Consider the following 21739-nt stretch of genomic DNA (forward strand, 5'->3'; position numbering starts at 1 on the left):
ATTGTGAAATACAAATAACACACATTTTGAAATAACAAATTGATTAAAGTTACAATAAATATAACTAAAAAATAATATTTTTTAACATTAGGTAAAGAACAATTTTAAGAATCTTATTTAAATCTTAAACCTAAAATAAAAATACAAAAAATACTGATAAAAATAATCTATAAAATGAAAAGTGAAATAATTAAAATAAACACGATATATTTTAAAAACAAATACAATGTATTAAAATTACAATAAAAATATTTTTAACATAAAGAACAATTTTTAAAAAATATCTTAAAATGTAAATCTTCAAACTAAAACAAAAAAACGATTAAAAGTTAAAGGTGAATTTCAAATGAACACAAATTTAAAAAAGAAATACATTAAAATTACAATAATTAAAAAATAAATGTAAATATTTTCAACATTAGCTAAACAACATTTTCAAAAATCTTATTTAAATCTTAAAACAAATGAAAACAAAATACTATTACAAATAATCTATAAAAAGTGAGATATTTTAAAACAAAATTTTAAAAATGTATTTATTAAAATCACAAATTTAAACAAAAAAAAAAACATTTTTAACAAAGAACCATTTAAAAAATCTTAAAATGTGTATCCCAAAACAAAAAAAAGGCACAAAAAATACCATTTTAAACAATATATTTTTAAAGTAAAATAAAAATACAAAAAACAAAACAGATAAACTACTAAACAAACAAAACAATTACAAAACTAAAAATGAAAAAACTTGATAAAATTACCATCGGGAGGGGGGGAAAATTTCAAAATGTAATCCAGAAGAAAAACTCGAAAGTGGCTAGCATAGATTTTTAAGTAGGCCAATCAACCCTGAAAAGACATTTGCATTAGTCTACCAGAACAGAGTCCAATAGCAACAGCCAATTGTACCATCACCTCTCCTTGCTTGTGTAACTCTAGAAGGTGAACAAGTGCATCCTCGAGCAGATGGAAGCTTCTGGAAGCACCATCTGTCCCTCCTTGACATCGTGACATCACATTTACTCCAAAATGCACATTCGGAAATAACAACAAAAGGCAGTCATGGCGAAAAACGCTTCTTCCTTTTTTATTTATATCTTCATATACTTTTTTGTTTTTTTACATATTTATTCAGAATACAACATGAAGAATGCAGAAGGAATGTCATTCTTATATTTTAATCATCATCATCATTATTCAACCATTTAAACGAGCTACAACAAAGATGTCCTAAAAGAGTTTGATATAGAAAACTAACACGTTTGTAAACACAATTGGGCGTCTGTGATAGTATTGCAGGGGGAGCTTTAATTTTTTCTTGTTGAAAGGTGAACGACACCCCCGCGCGCACAAAAAAATTACAGTCGTCATGCTTGAACGAGACCTTTTTTTTTTTTTTTTTTTTTTTTTTAAACTCGTTTCTCAAAACGAAACAAAAGTTAAATCGTTCCAAAACGTAACAGAAAATAATGCTGTTGATAGAAACTGAACATGACATGAACACTGAGTTCTTGCTTGTTTCAGGAATGTGGCTTGGCGATAAGGCAAAATAAGTAAAAATGAAATTAAAAAATGTCTTTGGTGCTCTCAAGATGAGAAAAGAATGAAAAGAAACCACTTTTGATCCACAGTAAATCCTGCACAGTGCAAATAATTAACGCCTTTCCGTCAAAGGAAAGGATTTTCATGCATTGGATCACTAAACATGAGACGAGACTCGGTTTTTGGAGGGGTTGACTTTTGTAACACCGATACCACATGAAGGGGGGCACTACTACACATCGACTGGCGGGGGTGCTAGTGCTTTAGCGCCATTGACGGCGATAGACGTCCAATCAGTTTGAACCGGGAGGGACATCAGTGAACGAACGGCGGCCCTCCAGGCTTTGGAACTCGAGGGCGTCTTGCGCCCGCAAAGCAGGACGCGCAACATTTACGGCCTAAACGGCACCAGGCCGCAAACCCCTCGGCGTTCCGCCACGCAGCGAGCCAAATTGCAACATTTATTCTGGATCCGTCAGATCAGAGATTCATCGCATACTATTTTGAGATTAATCACATATTTCCCCCAAACTGAGCAGATTAATCTATGACCAATCTGATGTAAATCTAAATCAGAATTGAGATTAATCCATTACTGAGATAACCCTACAATTGATCAGATTACTGCACGGCCGAGCTGAGATTAACACGCAGCCTTTCTCTGATTATTTCTCCCCTAAATCTGAGACCAATCCATGACCGATCTGAGATTACAAACCAAACAGAGATTAATCTACGACCAATCTGATAGAAATCTACAACAGAATTGAGATTAATCCATGACCGATCTGAGATTACAAACTGAACTGAGATTAATCAATGACCAATCTGATATAAACATGCAATAGAATCGAGATTAATCAACGACCAATCTGGTATTACCCCACAATTGACCAGAGATTAATGCACGTCAAATCTGAGATTAACATACAGGCAATCTCTGATTATTTCTCACCTCAATCTGAGACCAATGTATGAAAAATCTGAGATTGAAAACCATACAGAGATTAATCTAGGACAAATCTGAAATAAATCTACAACAGAATTGAGATTATTCCATGACCGATCGGAGATTACAAACCGAACTGAGATTAATGTATGCCCAATCTAATATAAACATGCAACAGAATCGAGATTAATCCACGACCGATCTGGTATTATCCCACAATTGACCAGAGATTAACGCACGTCAAATCTTAGATTAACACACAGGCTATCTCTGATTACTTCTCACCTCAATCTGAGGCCAATCCATGACCAATCTGAGATTACAAACCAAACTATTCTATGACCAATCTAAAATAATTCTACAACAGGATTGAGATTAATCTATGACCGATCTGAGACTACAAACCAAACTGAGATTAAACTATGACCAATCTGATTTTAACATGCAACAGAATCGAGATTAATCCACGATCGGTCTAGGATTAAAACACAATTGAGCAGAGATTAATGCACGGCCATTCTGAGATTAACACACATCCTATCTGTGATTATTTCCCACCTCAATCTGAGACCAATCCACGACCGATCTGAGATTAAGATAGGCGAACGCGAATTAATCCCATATCGGTTTTGGATCATTCTGCTCAGAGATCAATCTCAAACAGATCCGATATTAATCTGCAAACCTTCTGAGATCGATGGACTTCCAAGCCTGAGATTAATATACAACGGTTTGATATGAATCTTAAAACGATCTGAGATTAAAATACGCCCAATAAGAGTTTCATCTACGATCAATCTGAGATCGGTCTGTAAATTAATTTACAATTACTTAATTTTTTGTCTACAATTTGAGATCGATAGCAGCTAAGATCTACCTTTGTATCGCTTAAATCCATCTCCTACATAGTTCCTTACCTCTCCGGCTGCGATTGATGACGCTTTTGATTGACTCGGGTCAAAATGGTTTGGACGTCCACCGCCGTCAATGGCAGGGAATGAGTTTAAATTCTACGTGGACTGATTAGACTGCAAGGCTGTGATGTCCAGAGGGGGAGGGGCCCGCCCGCTCCACTCCCGCAGCTGCCCGTCTTTGTAAAGGAGGTTGAGGGCCGGAAGAGGGACGCCCGATTCTGCTGGCGGTTGACTGAGAGGATTGGTCACTCCGCTGTCGGGCTCGCAAGGTGTGCCGCCGTCCTAAATGAAGAAGAAATTAGGTGGGGCTTGAATAGTAAAGCCTTGGACGAGGTCATCTTTACCTGGAATGACTGGACGAAACTCAGGACCTTGAGGGAAAGCTTTCTGCTGGAGTGGAGCAGTTCTTGTAAGCTAATGGAAACAAAAAAAGTAGGGGTTATACAAGCTAATCTTGATGAATTAGGCAGCCACGATGAATTGATTAATCAATGTGAAAAATGAATCCAGTGATTTGATAGTGAATCATTTAGAGACATTGTTGACCGAAATATTACCAAATCCTATTTTTTAATGTACAGGTAGTCCCCGTTACACTTACAACGTACTCGATTTACGCAATTTCGACTTTCCGACGCCGGAGCCACACCGACATTTTGTCTCCAATCTTTTTTCTTTTTAAGTCACACAAACACTACCTAATTGTACCTCAGAGTATCTTATTTTTTACTTTACTTTATTAACATGCTTGTTCTGTCTTCACTAAACGTGAAGTTGTTCAGCTGACAGACAGACGGCAAACGAAGCAATTGTGCTTTTTGAATCTTTTTATATCCTGCACTTTTGACCATTTGTAAAGCTGTAACACACATATGTACACGTCTGTTCAAAACAACACGCATTTTAACAATAAAACACTCGACACATTGGTGTTCAAACGTCCATCTATTCTGATCAATATGTAAAATTTAGTACCGTAGATTATTTTAGCCTAATTTGTCTAACAAAAGTGCGTTATTCATAGCAAATTGCCTACACATAACTCCACAAACTGTGGCTCTACACTTAATTACAAATACATACACAAACATATCCTGACGCAACTTAGAGGCTTATGTGGGGCAAACCAGAGTGCAGCTATCCTTTATCCATGTGAGACATCTGAGTGCTCCTGTATGGAAGCATTATTGAACGACAGCCCAGCCAGACCCAACGCTGCCACCAGAGGGAAGTGTATCCTCCACATTGAACAAAACGCAATACTTTTGGACTTTTTGGATAGTTAGTTTGCATTTTTAAAGGGTTAATTCAGACTTTCAGAAATTCAGGGTTACGTCGCCAGCATAGGAACCGAACTCGTTCGTAACGAGCAACCGGCAACCAGTTCGTCAAACAATAATGAATAATTATTTTTTTTAAATTAACATTTTTTTCAAATTTGAAAGAGGGGAATAGAAGTAATTTAAAAATGACAAGTCAAATTTTTAATAATTGGAATTTCATTTTGACATTTACATTTTTAATGTTTTTATCTATTTTTGAAAGTTGACAAAGTAGATATTCTTTTTTTTTTTTTCAAATGTTTACATTTATTATATTTAAATGTACTAAGTTAAAACAAATCTTAAAATTTGTATTAAAAAAATGAAATATTATTCTCTTATTTAAAAAATATTTTAAAAAACAATATATTTAGCTTTGCAGCTATCGATTATTTTAGTAGTTGATTAATCTATGAAGTAGCTCGAATAATTGAGCAATCGGATTAGGAACATAAAAAATTAAGGGTAAATTAAGTAAAATACATGAGCTTAGCATCAAACGGTATAAAATAAATTAATAAATCAGAATCTATTTACAGTAAAAGAACAATTGGCTGACTTGCACAAGAAAAGTCCGCTAGTTTAAATGCCATAACATGTCAACGTTTTTTTTTTAACAATGCTCTTAACAAATCGTTCGAACACATTTTCCCACAAAAAAACAGCTAAATAAACCTACAAACCAAAATACAAATGCATTAAAAACATATTAGCGCAACCATAAACTTACCTGATGATGGTCTTAACACGGAGCAGCTGGATTCAACCATGTTAAATGCTTATGTCATATTAACTGTTGCCACTAGAGGGCAGTGTATCCACCCAAATCAATAAAACAAAATGCAAACACTTTCAAAACAAACCATTTCAACGCCATTTTAATTAATCCAGTACTCGAAGAAGCAAAATTTGATTTAAAGCTTTTTTCTAATCAAATTACTCCAGTTAACGGATTAATCATTGCAGCACTAAAGATATTTAACATTTTTAAAAAGCTAAAAATAAATTTAAAAAACTAACTACTGGTTGATTCAAAAACAATGGCCCTATTTCATGATCAAATACTGTATTTCAAAAGTAAATGTACAAATCAGAATGAGGGAGTGATTTGAAAGATCAGATTTCCCAGTTTTCTATCATTGCTACGTGACACTGCTAAGTTTTATTTGTCCTTCATAAAATATTAATCAATAAATAGGGTCATTCTTTTTAAATTACCCTGTATTTCTTTTTTTTCATTATTTAATTTTTTGTTTCAAAAGGTTACAAGAAAAGTGACTTTTCACCTGTCGCTACCGCATAGTTTGTGCGCAGCAATCTTGCGGCACACTTTGCGGTTGAGCTCGGAGCTGAAGAGCGGCATGCCGAAGCACAGCTCCAGCGGAACCCACTCGTCTTCGCACGACAGCGCTACCAAAGGAACGGAATCTTAGAATTCAGGTTGTACAACACATCTTGTGTTGAAAACTGTCCATAGTTTGGTGGAAACGTACCATCTGCCTTCACTTTACCATCGCCGCCGTTCTCCTCAGACACCAATTCGAAGGACTCTGTACTGCCGTTGGTGTCCGGGCCCGCTCCCAGATGGGTGTCACCTAAAAAGAAGATGTCATTTCGGTTCAAACGGATTTAGACGTCTATCAGTGTCAATGACAGCGACGGGAAAAGTTACCCCTGCACTCTAGGGTGTCGCTAGGCCGGCGTCTGTGCCTGTTGTTGGCGTTGAGCATTGTGATGTAGCCACATTGATGCTCCAAATCCATGTGCTCGCGTAGCTTGCGTAGCGCCTTGTGCACGCACATGTTAGAGTAGGAGAACTCTAAAGACACACAAAAATAATAATGAAAAATCAGCTACGGCAGCCGCTTTGAGTCAAAACATTTCCAAGCGACTAACCTCCCTTCAGGTCCTCCTCATCAAAAGGGAACGGGATGTGAACCGTTTCGCCGTGACCGTGCATTCCGTGGCCCTATGCGCACATACGCACGTGTCAGACATTGACTGTCAATCAAGATGAATGACAGGTTTGTCTCGTTTACCTGGATGAGAACGGCAGAGTGCGTGAGCGCGTCGTTTAGCATGGCTAGCACGTTGGATGTGGACACCACGCCCGGATCGTGGCCCCACGAAGTGATCAGCAACCTGTCGTAGACCTGACGATGCAAAAACAGTTTTAATGTTAGGCAGGGGGATTTTGTGATCAAGATAATTGAATCTAGGGTGTCTTTATTATCTCTAAACGGGCAGTTTAGTTACTTAAATTCATTACTCAACAACGAAAAAAGTCATTATTAAGACACTTTTACGATATTTTGTAATATGAATCTGAAGAGATGATTCAATTTGGGGGTCAAAGATCACAGAGGTCATAAAACGAAATTCTGGTGCTCTGTAGATTAATCTGAGGTCGGTTGTAGATTAATCTGATTGGTTTGTGGATTAATTTCTGATTAGTCACAGTTTCATCTGGGATGGGTTGTGAATTCATCTCGAGTCGGCCGAACGTAAATCTGAGGTTAGTGGAGGTTCAATTCTAAGTGACATTGATGAAGATGTCTCATCGTGTAACGTCCAATCATCCTTCTGCTGTGAATTTCAATTAGATTTTCAATGTTTGGATCTGAATTATTTTCACGTTTTTCTTTTCAAACCGTTTTGGAGTGCTGGCAGCGAATGAAAGAATGTTCATTTGCTGCCAATCCTTCCAGTTTAAACTGATTGAACGTCTATTGCTGTCAATGGCAGCCAATGAGTTAATCTCAGACTGGCTGCAGGTTAATCTCGGATAGGCTGCAAATTAATCTCAGATTGTCTGTAGATTACTCTCTGATTGGCTCTAGAATAATCTCTCATTGACTGTATATTAATCTGATTGGCTCTAGATTAATCACAGAATGCAGTAGATTAATCTCGGAATGCTGTAGATTAATCTCAGATTGGCTATAGGGTGATATCAGATTGTCTTTAGATTATTATCTGATTGGTTGTAAATTAATCTCAAACCGGTCACAGATTAATCTCAGATCGCCTGTAAACTAATCACGGATTGTCAATAGATTAATGTTTTATTGCCTGGAGATTAAGATTTGATTGCTGTAGACTAAACTCAGATTAACTCTAGATTAATCTCTCATTGGCAGTAGATTAATCTCTGATTGGCTCTAAATTAATCTCAGAACACTGTACAAATCACTGTATACCAGAGATTTCTGGTTGTCTGTAGATTAATCTCTGGTTGTCTGTAGATTAATATCTTGTTGGCTCTAGATTTATCTCCTAATGACTGTATATTACTCTCTGATTGGCTCTAGAATAATCTCTCATTGACTGTATATTAATCTCTGATTGGCTCTAGATTAATCTCAGAATGCAGTAGATTAATCTCAGAATGCAGTAGATTAATCTCAAATTGGTTTTAGTTTAATACCAGATCGTCTGTAGATTATTACCTGAATGGTTGTAAATTAATCACAACCCGGTCACAGATTAATCTCAGATTGGCTGTAAATTAAACACGGATTTTCAGTAGATTAATATTTGATTGCCTGGAGATTAAGATCTGATTGCTGTAGATTAATTTCAGATTGGATGTAGGTTAATATCAGATTCTCGATAGACTGATGTTTGATGGGTTGTCAATTAATCTCACACCAGTCACGGATTATCTGATTTACCGTTTACCAAACATTCAGCCTTCCCAGTTCAAATTGATTGGATGTCTATTGCTGTCAATGGCAGCGGAAACGTTTTTTTTTTTTTTTTTTTTATTAAATTACTTTAATATATATATATACATATAAATATATATATAAATAAAACGTGAAATTAATTCAGGTCAAACCATATTGATGTGTCAGTATTATGAAAGAAGAAGTATTAGGTTACTTCTTTGTTTTTTGACTGCAGTGATGTGACCCAATTCCATGATATTATTCTCCCTCCTATTCATTTCCCCTTGAAATTTCTTCTCCACATTCCCAGGATGTTTCAAGAAATCCCGTGAGGGACGTCACCTGGAAGATTTCGGGCAGCTTGCGCAGCCTGGAGCCTTTGGAGAGCAGCAGCGAGGGTGGGCCCTGACCGGTCACGTGGTACAAGTAGAGCTTGAACCAGATGGAGCTTACCTCGGGGATGGCGGGCCCGATGTGCTTCAGTCACAAAAAGAATATATATAAAGCCTTGACATAAAAGCGCAAGTAAAAACACTACAAATTAAGACAATCCTATTTGAAGCTTCCTGATAAGGTTGTACCTGAGGTGTGCAGCTACTAATGGGTCTGATCTCATTGCTGAGCGGCGCCATGGAGACCAGAAGCTTGTAGTTCTTGTTGAGCACGCGGCTGCAGGTGGCCTGGTCCAGGCCCAGGAGGCTCTCGCAGCGCAGCATATCCAGGGGGAAACCTAAAGGCACGTAGATATATAAAGCATCAAAACAATCATAAGAAATGTAGAATGCAATTTTTGTTTGTGATTTCTATAGTCTTAAAACATCAAAAAGACCTCAAAGTGCTTGACAGACACATAATTGATATTCAATAATTAGCATTATTTATCATATGAAATACGCAAAAGTTAATGTGTAATAATAATGATTGTTGTAATCATTAAATAAATGGATGTATAAAAATTAGAATGATTATTGTTAAAAATAAAGATTCTGATGATTGATGATGACATCTCAACCCCACAATGGCAAGGACATTTCAAACAAATTGGGAAAAAAATCAGAAAAATAGTGTGTGAATGGTGGAATGCAAAATGATGTGGAATGGTGTGGAATAACAATACATGAAGTAGGCTAAAAAATGGACAATGATGTGGAATAATATGAAAGCATGTTAAATGAATGATGATGTAAAATATTGTTGAATGATGTGAAATCCAGTGGAATGATAGCAAATAATGTGAAAAATGTAGAATGATGTGGCGTATGTGGAATAATTTGAAATTATGTTGAATAAATGATTCTGTACGGATCATTTGAAATCATGTTAATGCTGTTGTCAGATGTGGACTATTTTCGAATGATGTGGAATGCTGTAAAAGGATGTGAAATGATGCGCAAAATGGTAAATAATGTGGAAATATCTCAAATGATTTGGAATAATGTGGCATTATGTGGAAGGAATGATGCTGTATGATGTGGAATATTGTTGAACAATGTGGAGTAATGGGAAATGATGTGGAATAATGGAAATAGTTTGGAGAGAAAAGAATAACATGAATAATGTGACAAACCATAATCTAAAAAATTGTTTGTGAATGGCCGAATGTAAAATAATGTAGAATGGCGTGGAATAATAACACATGAAGGTAAAAAAAATTTTGATGTGGAATATTGTTGAATGATGTGAAATAGGGTGGAATGACAGTAAATGTGAAAAATGTAGAATAATGTGGAGAAATGTGGAATAATTTTAAATTATGTTGAATGAATGATTCTGTACAATAACTGTAGCATAATGTGGAATAATGTGAAATCATGTAAAAGCTGCTGTAAGATGTGGAATATTCTCGAATAGAGTGGAACGCTGTAGAAGGATGTGAAATGATGCGCAAAATGGTAAATAGTGTGGAAATATCTCGAATGATTTGGAATCATGTAAAATTATGTGAAAGGAATGATGCTGTATAATGTAGATTGTTGAATTTAGTGGACTAATGGTCAATGAAGTGGAATAATGGAAACAGTGTGGAAAGAAATGTAGAATATGAATAATGTGAAATCACGTTAATTGAATGATGTTGTATTAAGTCGAATGTTGTTGAAGATGTAGAATACAGAAGAGTGTTGTGGAATTCAGTATAATGATGTGGAATATTGTTGTATGATGTGTCGATGACAACGTCGGAATGACTATAATTTAAGAACCTATATTTGGGATATCAGGTCCCTGATCCTGAGTGAGTTCCTTGTTGTAGCGCAGAAAGAGGATGGTGTTCTTCAACGTTAGCGCGTGGTCAAAGTAGCGTTGAGCCTCGCCCTCTGCTGTACTTTCCACCTGCGGAAGCGAAATAAGGACCTTTAACGACCTTTCCGTTGTTGTCGTGCACCAAAAAGGTTTTCCGCACCTTCTCTAGCTCAGCCAGAAAACTGTCCAGCGTCTCGTCGGATAGCTTCCCAACCTCGAACATGGTGACGGCGTGACTCTTGAGGTTTGGCGACAGGTTTCCCATCATGAGAAAGGCCGTCAACGTCGAGTCAAACAGGAAGGCAATCCTCTTGGTGGGAGCCGCCGGGATGCTCAGGCTGCTGACGCTGCCCGTCTCGGCTGTAAACGCGTGTAGTTGTACTAATGGTTTTCTCGTGGGGTGTGTATTATCAGGCAAACCTTGGTCTTCCAGACTGGTGGTGTCCGTGTCGGTGGCTGAAGATCCTCCCTCCATGACGGGGCTGCCCTGCTCCCAGGACAGCAGCATCTTCTGAGGGTCCATGGTGCTCCTAGTGACGCAATAGACAGTCAATACAAAAATAAACAGCGTCATCATCCTAATCCGTGGGTTACTTGAGCCTGTTGAGGGATGGCGCGTTCTTCCATGTCGGGTGAAGTTGATCAGAACTGATCACCTGACCTTTCTTCACCGCGAAACCCAGTCGGCAGTACATGGACACGGCATTCTGATGGTGACAATGAACGAAACAGGGTTTCTCCGACCGCTTTATTAGCCTGGCAGGCTGTTTATTTTTGCTGTGAAAGAATTGGCTGCTATTGACGCCACTAGACGTCCAATCTGTATTGACTGGGAGAGGCTAGTTCAGTTAAATCCCAACAAATAAGCTCGCTTACCTTCACTAAATCCAAGTCTATCTCCAACACGTTAGCCAACTGGAAAACAGAACAAAAATAAGACAGGATAACAAATCTTGCGACGACTCGAGGGTGACGTGTCCTACTTCGGCGACGTTAGTTTGTTCGTCAATGGACACGAAAATTTTGTACAGCAAGGTCTCGAAATAGTCACCCTGGACGCGGTTCATTACAAAACCCTCCAGCGGGGGCACTGTGGAGGCAAACATGGTGAAAATTGTCACATAACGGTGAGAATCTTGTTATAAATAAAGTAATCAGCGACACAGACCTGAGATGCAGCTGTCATCCGATATGGGAACGTCCAAATAAATGAAGCCCCGGTTGTACAAACCTGAACATTAAAACCAAACATTAAAAACAAAAAACTGAGAAGGAATATCAAATCAAGTAGTTGTGATATGTCAATGCCACGCAAGTAGTAGATAGTAGATCAAATATTGCCACTATTTCAATAGATTAACAAGATGAGTTCCCATTTTAAGGCTCAAAAATAGATTTTGGCTGATTTTTACTGCAAACATACTTTTTTAAAATAAATAAAAAGATATTTACAAAAAAATAATTTACAAAAATAACATGTATAGTAATAATATAGTAGTATACACTGCGGACCAAAAGTATTGGCACCCCTGCAATTTTGTCAGATATTGCTTAATTTCTCCCAGAAAATGATTGCAATTACAAATGCTTTGGTAGTAATATCTTCTTTATTTTGCTTGCAATGAAAAAACACAAAAGAGAATGGGGGGAAAAAAATTAAATCATCATCATTTTACACAAAACTCCAAAAATGGGCCGGACAAAAGTATTGGCACCCTTTTAAAAATTATGATGCTTATCTAATTTGTGTAATTAACTGCACCTGTTACTTACCTGTGGCACATAACAGGTGGATGCAATAACTAAATCACACTTGCAGCCAGTTAAAATGGATTAAAGTTGACTCAACCTCTCTCCTGTGTCCTTGTGTGTACCACATTGAGCATGGAGAAAAGAAAGAAGACCAAAGAACTGTCTGAGGACTTGAAAAGCAAAATTGTGAGGAAGCATGGACAATCTCAAGGCTACAAGTCCATCTCCAAAGACCTGAATGTTCCTGTGTCTACCGTGCGCAGTGTCATCAATAAGTTTAAAGCCCATGGCACTGTGGCTAACCTCCCTAGATGTGGACGGAAAAGAAAAATTGACAAGAGATTTCAACGAAAGATTGTGCGGATGGTTGATAAAGAACATCGACTAACATCCAAACAAGTTCAAGCTGTCCTGTGGTCCGAAGGTACAACAGTGTCAACCGGTACTATCCGTCGGCGTCTGAAAGAAAAGGGACTCTATAGGAAGACCCCACTTCTGAACCAGAGACATACAAAAGCCAGGCTGGAGTTTGCCATAATTTACCTGAGAAAGCCAAGAACATTTTGGAAGAATGTTCTCTGGTCAGATGAGACAACAGTAGAGCTTTTTGGGAAAAGCCATCAACATAGAGTTTAAAAGGGAAAAAAAAACTGAGGCCTTCAAAGAAAAGAACACGGTCCCCACAGTCAAACATGGCAGAGGTTCTTTGATGTTTTGGGGTTGCTTTGCCAACTCTGGCACTGGACTGCTTGACCGTGTGCATGGAATTATAAAGTTTGAAGATTACGAACAAATTTTGCAGCATAATGTAGGGTCCAGTGTGAAAAAGCTGGATCTCCCTCAGAGGTCATGGGTCTTCCAGCAGGACAATGAACCAAAACACTCTTCAAAAAGCACTAGAAAATTGTTTCAGAGAAAGGACTGGAGACCTCTAAAGCTGCCAGCAATGAGTCCAGACCTGAATCCCAAAAAAACACCCGTGGAGAGATCTGAAAATGGCAGTTTGGAGAAGGGACCCTTCAAATCTCAGGGACCTGGAGGAGTTGGCCAAAGAAGAATGGTCTAAAATTCCAGCAGAGCATTGTAAGAAATTCATTGATGGATACCGGAAGCGGTTGTTCGCAGTTATTTTTGTCTAAAGGTTGTGCTACTACGTATTAGGCTGAGGGTGCCAATACTTTAGTCTGTCCCATTTGTTGAGTTTTGTGTAAAATGATCATGATATAATTTTTTTCAATTCCCTTTTGTGTTTTTTCATCGTAAGCAAAATAAATGAAGATATTAATACCAAAGCATTTGTAATTGCAATCATTTTCTGCGAGAAATTGAGCATTATCTGACAGAATTGCAGAGGTGCCAAGGCCAGCAGTGTACTTATTATAGTAGTAATAGTTACGATAGTTCATTTTCCTTTTTTGTGATAAAAAAATTAACTTAATTTTAGGCATAAAATTATGATTTTTACGTTTTTAATAGAATAAAATCTATGTTTAAAATAATGATGAAGAAAAAATATCTACTGTTTTTTGTAATTACAAAGCAAATAAGATTTACTATTATTAGGCTAAAAATATAGGAATCAGATGATATTAAAGTCAACAATTTTTTTTCAATAAATAAAATATAATCTTTAGAAATTAAACAATAAACTTTAAATAAAATAAAATTAATAAGAGAGAAGAACTTTTTAAGGACCAGTTTTAGGTCAAAAAAAAAAAAAATTAAAGATTAACAGCCGATTCAAATAATTGATTTTTAATCAATTGCTAATGCCTGCAAGGCATGCTGGGTATTCCAACATCAACTTTCTCACTTCCCATCCCAACCTGTACGGTTATTGCACGATGCATTCAAAACAATTGAAAACATCCAATGCTACTAGGTAACGGTTCGCTTCCTCACTTAGCACCACGTTGTACTCCATTGACCCAGCCAGCTGAGGCCCGGAATCAATCATCTTATCAATGGCTTTCTTCTCTGCTGAAGAACAAATCTGCCATGGCAAAAAAAGAAAAAGACACGCGGTTAGCTTGCGTGCACACCGCCGTGCAGGTTCCGTGCCGACGCTTACCCGGATGTCGTCCTCGGTGATGTAACCCGTTTGGGCCACCCACCACGGTTCCACCGAGATCTCCACCGGTTTGGACGGTAGAAGATCACGCGCAGATTTTCGGCGGAAGAATTTCTGAAAGCAAGAAAACCGACAAATGAATACATCTTCTACGTATTTATATATATATTAAGTCAATGGTTGCAGGTAGAAACTGATTTTTATAGATTGTAAAGAATATGGTTAGTACTGGCAAATAATATGTTGTGGTAGTTAGCTCAAGAAGATTTTTATGAAAAAACACCAACTAATGGTGATAGTTGTCCAATCCATTTGGGCTGGGAGGGTTGGCAGCGATCATTCAATCGGTTATGTATTTATTTTAAATTTTTTGTTGTTCTTTCTGGTTCTACTTTATTATTATTATTTTATTTTATTTATTTATTTTTTTTAGATATTTATTACAGAAGCGTATGGCAGCCGCCCAAGGCCAGGACCACATTTTTACACGATAATGATCACGTATTTACATGATATCACCGTTTTGCATGATAATTATCACATTTTTTCATGATAATAATCACATTTTTTCATGATTGGATCACGATTTTGAATTAACCCCTTTTTACATGACAATTAACACATTTTTACATTATAATGGTCATGTTTTTAAATAATAGTTTTCTCATTTTTACATGAGTTATCACGTTTTTACATGATAGTATGTTTTTAAATTAAAGTTATGTTTTTACATTATAATCATCACATTTTTGCATGATAATTATCGCATTTTTACATGATATCACATTTTTGCATGATAGCATCACATCACGTTATTGCATGATATCAAGTTTCTGCATGATATCACATTTTTACATGATAATTATCACGTTTTTGCATGATTACATCAGGTCACCTTTTTGCATGATAGCATCACATTTTTTACATGACATCACATTTTTTCATGATAGCATCACATTTTTACGTGACATAACATTTTTACATGATAAATATCACATTTTAACAATGATTGGATCACGTTTTCGCATGATAGTATCACATTTTAAATTATGTAAAAATGTGACGCTATCATGCAAAACATCACATTTTTACATGATAATTATCACATTTTTGCATGATAACTTCAAGTCACCTTTTTGCATGATAGCATCACGTTTTTACATGATAATTATCACATATTTACAAGACTGGATCACGTTTTTGCATGATTGGATCATTTTTTTGCACGATAGTATCACGTTTTTACATGATAAGTAACAGATTTTTAAATGATCGTTTTCCTATTTTAACCTGAGTTATGTTTTTGCATGAAAGCATCTCACTTTTACATTGAAGTAATTTTTTTTACGTTATAATTATCACATTTTAGCATGATAATTATCAAGTTTTTACATGACATCACATTTTTACGGTATCAAATTTTTTTTATGATAGCATCACATCACATTTTTGCATGATAATTATCATGTTTTTACATGACATCACATTTTTACATGATGTCACATTTTTTAATGATAGCATAACATCACATTTTTTCATAGTAATTATCACACTTTTACATCATAATTATTCTTATTATTCATAATTTATTAACTTTTTTTTTAAAAAGATATTTATTTTCATATGTAAGGGCCTACCAAAATTTACGTATAAATATATAATAACTTTTTTTTTTTTTTTTAAACCTTAACATTTTTTTAGTACATATATAAATAAATAAAATCTAACTTTCGAGGAGCGGCACTGGTTCATCAGATCAATGTACTGGTTTCTCCCGATTCCAAGCAGCCGCAGACCTGCGTCGTAATTGGACAAAACAGGACGAATGACAGTTAAAAAACGTAAAATAAGCAACTGGGAATCGAATGTCCCTTGCACAATGCGCCAGGTTAAAAACTCACAGTCAGCAGCGGTGAAGTTGGGCAAGGAGTCGTAACTTTTCTCGCTGTTCATGATATCCTGGAATTGCAAAAAGGAAAAGAAAAAAAAAAAGAGGAAGAATAAGGGTGAAAAGAGGTTTAAAATGACATCACGTAGTAAGAATGTCATTTTTACCCACAGCAAAATGATGGACAAGCCAATTCTTCTTCATGAATGCATGTACTGTCTCCGAAAACACCACAAAAGGAAACGCATTGTTCCACTTTTTTTCCCACGCGAGAACGCTTACCTCCATGATTCCGATGTAGTAGGAAAATGGCGTGACGCGTAACCCCTTGACCATGATGTCAGACAGATGGTACGGGTACAACATCAGGTGCTCGCGGCTGTACTTCAGCAGCTCCTCGTAGTACTTGCGCTCGTCCTTACGAACGTGACGCACTGCAGGTGGAAAAGGCCAAAATCATGCTTTACCAGAGGCGAAAACACATGGGAAAAAAAAGACTCACCTAAGTTATTGCGGAATCGTAGCTGGTTGCGGATGCTGTAGAGGAGGACATGTTTCTCATATTCGCGCTGAGAGTTGCCCAAACTCTGAAAAAGAAATGTTTTTTAAATTATCTTTCAATCGTTGCCAACCCTCACAGTGCAAGTGGATTGGACATCTATCCTTGTCAGTGGTAACTAATGGGTTAGTGTATGAAATAGTGCTGCAAAGATTAATCGACTAACTCGAGTATTCAATGAGAAAAAAGGATTCGAATTAAATTTTGCTGCTTCGAGCATTCGTTTAAAGTGGCGTTTAAATTGTTTATTTTGAAAGTGTTTGCATTTAAGTTATATTTATTTGGGTGGATACACAGCCCCCTAGTCTGCTTCATTTCACATGGCTAAATCCAGCTGCTCCCTGTTAAGACCATCATAAGTCAAGTTTTTGTTTGAACTAATGTTTTTTTAATGAATTCGTTATTTAGTTTATAGGTATATTTAGCTGTTTTTCTGGGGGAATATGTGTCTGAACTCTGAACCATTTGTTAAGAGCATTGTTTAAAAAAAAACTGCGTTTTATAGCATTTAAGCTAGCAGACTTTTGCTATGTAAGTTACACAATTGTCCTTTTGTTGTACATAGATCCTTTTCTTTTTTTTTTTTTCATACCGTTTGAGGCTTAGCGCAGGTATTTTAATTTTTCATGTTCCTGATCTGATTACTCGATTATTCGAACTAACTAGTTCATCGATTATTCGACTACTAAAATACTCGATAGCTGCAGCCCTAGTATGAAATAATGTGAACCCGTTCAACCACGAAATTATGATTCATTCCCGAAATGTTTTTATTATGTTGATATCGGACATGGGCCTTTAACCTGCGAACCGGGGGCCAATTGTGGCCCACAGGGCAATATTTCACGGCCCTCGTTTTCCATCCAATTGTAGTATTAGTGTTGCTTGCATGTATTCTTCCATGGGCAAAAATAATAATAATCATGATTTAAAAAATAGATATATATAATTTTAAATAAAATGAATGAATTAACTGAATGATTCATTTTTGGCGGGATAAAAATCAACTATTTAAATACTAATAGATAAAAAATAATTTGGAAAAAAAGCTATGAGTGACAATTTGTTTTATCAATACTACTTCGGACCTAACATAGCTTAACTCTTTGGCTAGCTTTTAGCCCCTCCCAGTTTAAATGGATTGGACATCTATTGTCATCAATAGATGTTTACAATATACATACCGTAATTTTCAGACTATAAGCCGCAAATTTTTCCCCCTCATTTTGAATCCTGCGGCTAATAGTCCGGTGCAGCTTTTTCGTTGATTTATTTTGGGTTAATAGGTAACACTTTATTTGACAGCCGCGTCGTAAGACTGTCATAAAACCGTCATAATTATGACATGACACTATCACGGGCATTACTGAATGCTTATGACAGATATTGCCAGTCATTAAGCGTCATCCGGGAAATTATGTCACTAAGAAACACTTTTTCTTTCTTTTTATTTAGTGTGTGAAACATTCATTCAAAAGTGATATATTTGGCGGATAACACAAAATGACATCAGTTAAAAGCATTCATTAATGCTAATGATCGCGTCATGTCATAATTATAATTGTGTAATGACAGTCTTATAGCGCCACTGTCAAAAAGTGTTACCAAATAGCATAACTAGCAATTAATGAAACAACTGGAACAGTGACTGAAGAAATAATTAGCACAGAACATGGATTTTGATTGTTATTTACGTCTGTAATGCTGCAATGCATGCTAGCAGGCATGTTGAACAACAACAGGTTTGATAACAGGTGGCAGCAGAGGTTGACTATCTCCCCAAAGGGAGCAGTGATGGTCAAATGAAGCTTCATGAAGCATGAAGCTTTGTAGCCAATTGGTTCAAAACTTCACGGTGGTTCATTTGGTCTTATGACAGTTGTATAATGCCGCTGTCAAAGTGTTAGCGGTTAATATATTTTGGTGTAAATAACCCATAACAAGCGGCTTATAGTCCAGTGCGGCTTATTTATGAACAAATTCCGTTTTTGTGTCAAATTTGGTAGCAGAATTCGTAACGGCCTGAAAAAGTGGTATGCATCTTTTTTTTTTTTTAATTAAGATGAATATTTCTTTGGGTCATTTGTGTTTAATTTTTTCAGTTAATTTCCAAGGTGAAATAATAAAAAAGTCATTCGGTATGTTCAAATGAATTGCTTTGCTTTCATCGTGATTGAAATGTGTTTTTTCTTGTATTTTTAATAGAAATGCCACTGTGATTTTGCTATCCTGTGGTGACAATGACTACAAATAACGTACATTTTCCAAGTTCTTACACGTTTATGTTAGCAGCAGTTGTGCTGTCACATGATGGTGGTCGCTGCTTGTCTTGTCTTTCAGACATTGTGACATTGACAGCTTCACCTCCTCCCTCGCTGACGCGGTTTCCCGTCACGAGTTAACGCTTGAAGCTTTTTTTTTTTTTTTTTTTTTTTTATGAAAGAAGTTTACCTGTTTGACATTAACCGGCAGTTTATTCCAAGGATAATTCTGCCTGATGTGGAATTCCACGTCCGTGTTCATCGCTAGCTAGCTAGTAAGCTAGCTGGCTGCCTGGCTAGAAACCCCTGAGACGAAGAGACGCTGGTCCGCGGTGACCACCAGGGACACCCCCCACGCCACGCCGCGGAAGCCGCCGTCGTTGCTTCCTCGCCGGTAGCCGACAACCGAGCGAAGCGACACCCGGTTCGAGGAGCGTTGTTTCGCCTCGTCTTCTTCTGGTAGCAATTACTGGACGTTCACTTCCTTGTTGTAGTTCCAGCAGAGTCGTACGTCACTTCCGCCCGCCATTCACGGAATGGCGCGCACACAGTACACACACACACACGGTGGTTAGCCTTAGCTTAGTTAGCTTATGAGCAGATTTTTTTTTTTTTTTGTTCTAGTGACTTATAAGGGGAAAAAAGCACGAAAGACACTTAAGACACTTTGGTAGCGTTAAAAACCTATTAAAAATGAAAATTTTTACTGTTTCGTAATCATTTATTGTGTGTATGCGCTCATTTTTTTTTTCATATTGGCTGCGACAGATGAAGACAGAGTTGCTTTAAATTATGAATTGTTTCTAAATTGGCCACACAGTAACTTTATCAATTACAATTTAAAACACTAGAACTAAGGGAACAAGTCAACAAGCTTCCTAACTTTAACATTTTTCATGAATAAACTAGGGCTGTCAAATGATTAAATTAGTTAATCGAGTTAATTACAGTTTTAAAATTAATTAATCGTAATTAATCGCAATTCAAACCATCTAAAAATATGCTATATTTTTCTGTAAATTGTTGGAATGGAAAGATAAGACACAAGATGGATATATACATTCAACATACGGTACATAAGTACTGTATTTATTGTAACAATAAATCAACAAGATGGCACTAACATTATTAACATTCTGTTAAAGCGATCCATGGATAGAAAGACTTGTAGTTCTTAAAAGATAAATGTTAGTACAAGTTATAGAAATTTTATATTAAAACCCCTCTTAATGTTTTTGTTTTAATAAAACTTTTCAATCAAAAAATAAACTAGTAGCCCGCCATTGTTGATGTCAATAATTACACAATGCTCATGGGTGCTGAAGCCCATAAAATCAGTCGCGCCCAAGCGCCAGCAAAGGGCGTCAAAACTCCAAAAACAAGTAACAAGTGGACATTGCACTGTGCTGTCATTTTAATCTCTTTGAGCGGGGCATGTGCGTTAATTGCGTCAAATATTTTAATGTGATTAATTTTAAAAATTAATTAGCGCCCGTTAACACGATAATTTTGACAGCCCTAAAATAAACTCATTGGTTGCCATTAGGGTTGCAGCTATCGATTATTTTAGCAAGGCAAGGCAAGGCAAATTTATTTATATAGCACAATTCAACACAAGGCAATTCAAATTGCTTTACATCACAGTCGATTAATCGTTGACCCAGTTAATTTGAATAAACGAGTAATCTTATAACATTAAACAACATTAAAAATTAAATTATCTGAGCTGACCCTCAAACTGTATAAAAAATAAATGCGGCTCTAAGTACAACAAAAGAACAATTAGCTAACTTACATGGCAAAGCCCGCTAGCTTAAATGCTATAAAATGCTAACTTTTTTTTTTTTTTTTTTTTAATACAATGCTCTTAACAAATGGTTCAAACACATATTCCCACAAAAAAACTGCGAAAGAAACCTATGAACTAAATTACAAATACATTAAAAAAACATAAGCTCAAACAAAAACTTTGCTTATGTTGGTCTTAACAGGGAGCAGCTGGATTCAGGCATGTGAAATGAGTTATATCATCCTCACTGTTGCCACAAGAGGGCAGTTTATCCACCCAAATCAATAAAACTATATGCAAACTTTCAGAACAAATAATAATTTCAAGAATTTAGACTAGTTTAAGGTGAAGAAGGTCTCAAACGATTAATCGGTTATCAAAATAGTTGTCAATTAATTTGCTAGTTGACTACCGTAATTTTGGCACTATAAGCCGCAGCTGACGATAAACTATAAACCGCCACCCACAAAATTTGACACCAAAACGACATTTGTTCATAGATAAGATGTACTGGACTATTGAGCCGCAGCTGTCCTCACTGTGCTATGGGATAATTACATCGAAAGATATTAACCAGTAACACTTTATTTGAGAGCGGCATCATACGACTGTCATAAGACCAAATGAACCACCATTAAGCTTTGAACCAATTGGCTGCAAAGCTTCATTGCTTCAAGAAGCTTCATTTGGCCATCACTGCTCCCTTGGGGGAGACGTTCAACCACTGCTACCACCTGCCTTTAACAATGTTGTCGTCCAACATGCCTCCTAACATGCATTGCA

General features: G+C 36.6%; 1 protein-coding gene across 1 annotated transcript; it reads right to left on the reverse strand.

The window, feature by feature from the left end:
* Positions 1-1004: 1004 nt before the first annotated feature.
* Positions 1005-19680, reverse strand: fam91a1 (family with sequence similarity 91 member A1). Its single transcript, XM_057828509.1, has 23 exons — positions 19358-19680; positions 16850-16934; positions 16630-16781; positions 16361-16418; positions 16188-16255; positions 14460-14573; positions 14291-14381; positions 11805-11867; positions 11620-11726; positions 11513-11551; positions 11231-11343; positions 11057-11166; positions 10797-10996; positions 10597-10726; positions 8977-9125; positions 8738-8872; positions 6764-6877; positions 6621-6693; positions 6397-6543; positions 6218-6319; positions 6011-6134; positions 3747-3816; positions 1005-3684 (listed from the first exon to the last, which is right to left on the reverse strand). The coding sequence occupies exons 1-23, from the start codon at positions 19427-19429 to the stop codon at positions 3499-3501; spliced, it is 2502 nt and encodes an 833-aa protein (XP_057684492.1). The 5' UTR covers positions 19430-19680; the 3' UTR covers positions 1005-3498.
* Between the last annotated feature and the right edge of the window lie 2059 nt (positions 19681-21739).

Source organism: Corythoichthys intestinalis, chromosome 22 (genome assembly GCF_030265065.1).
Source record: "Corythoichthys intestinalis isolate RoL2023-P3 chromosome 22, ASM3026506v1, whole genome shotgun sequence".
In the NCBI taxonomy this organism is placed as follows: domain Eukaryota; kingdom Metazoa; phylum Chordata; class Actinopteri; order Syngnathiformes; family Syngnathidae; genus Corythoichthys; species Corythoichthys intestinalis.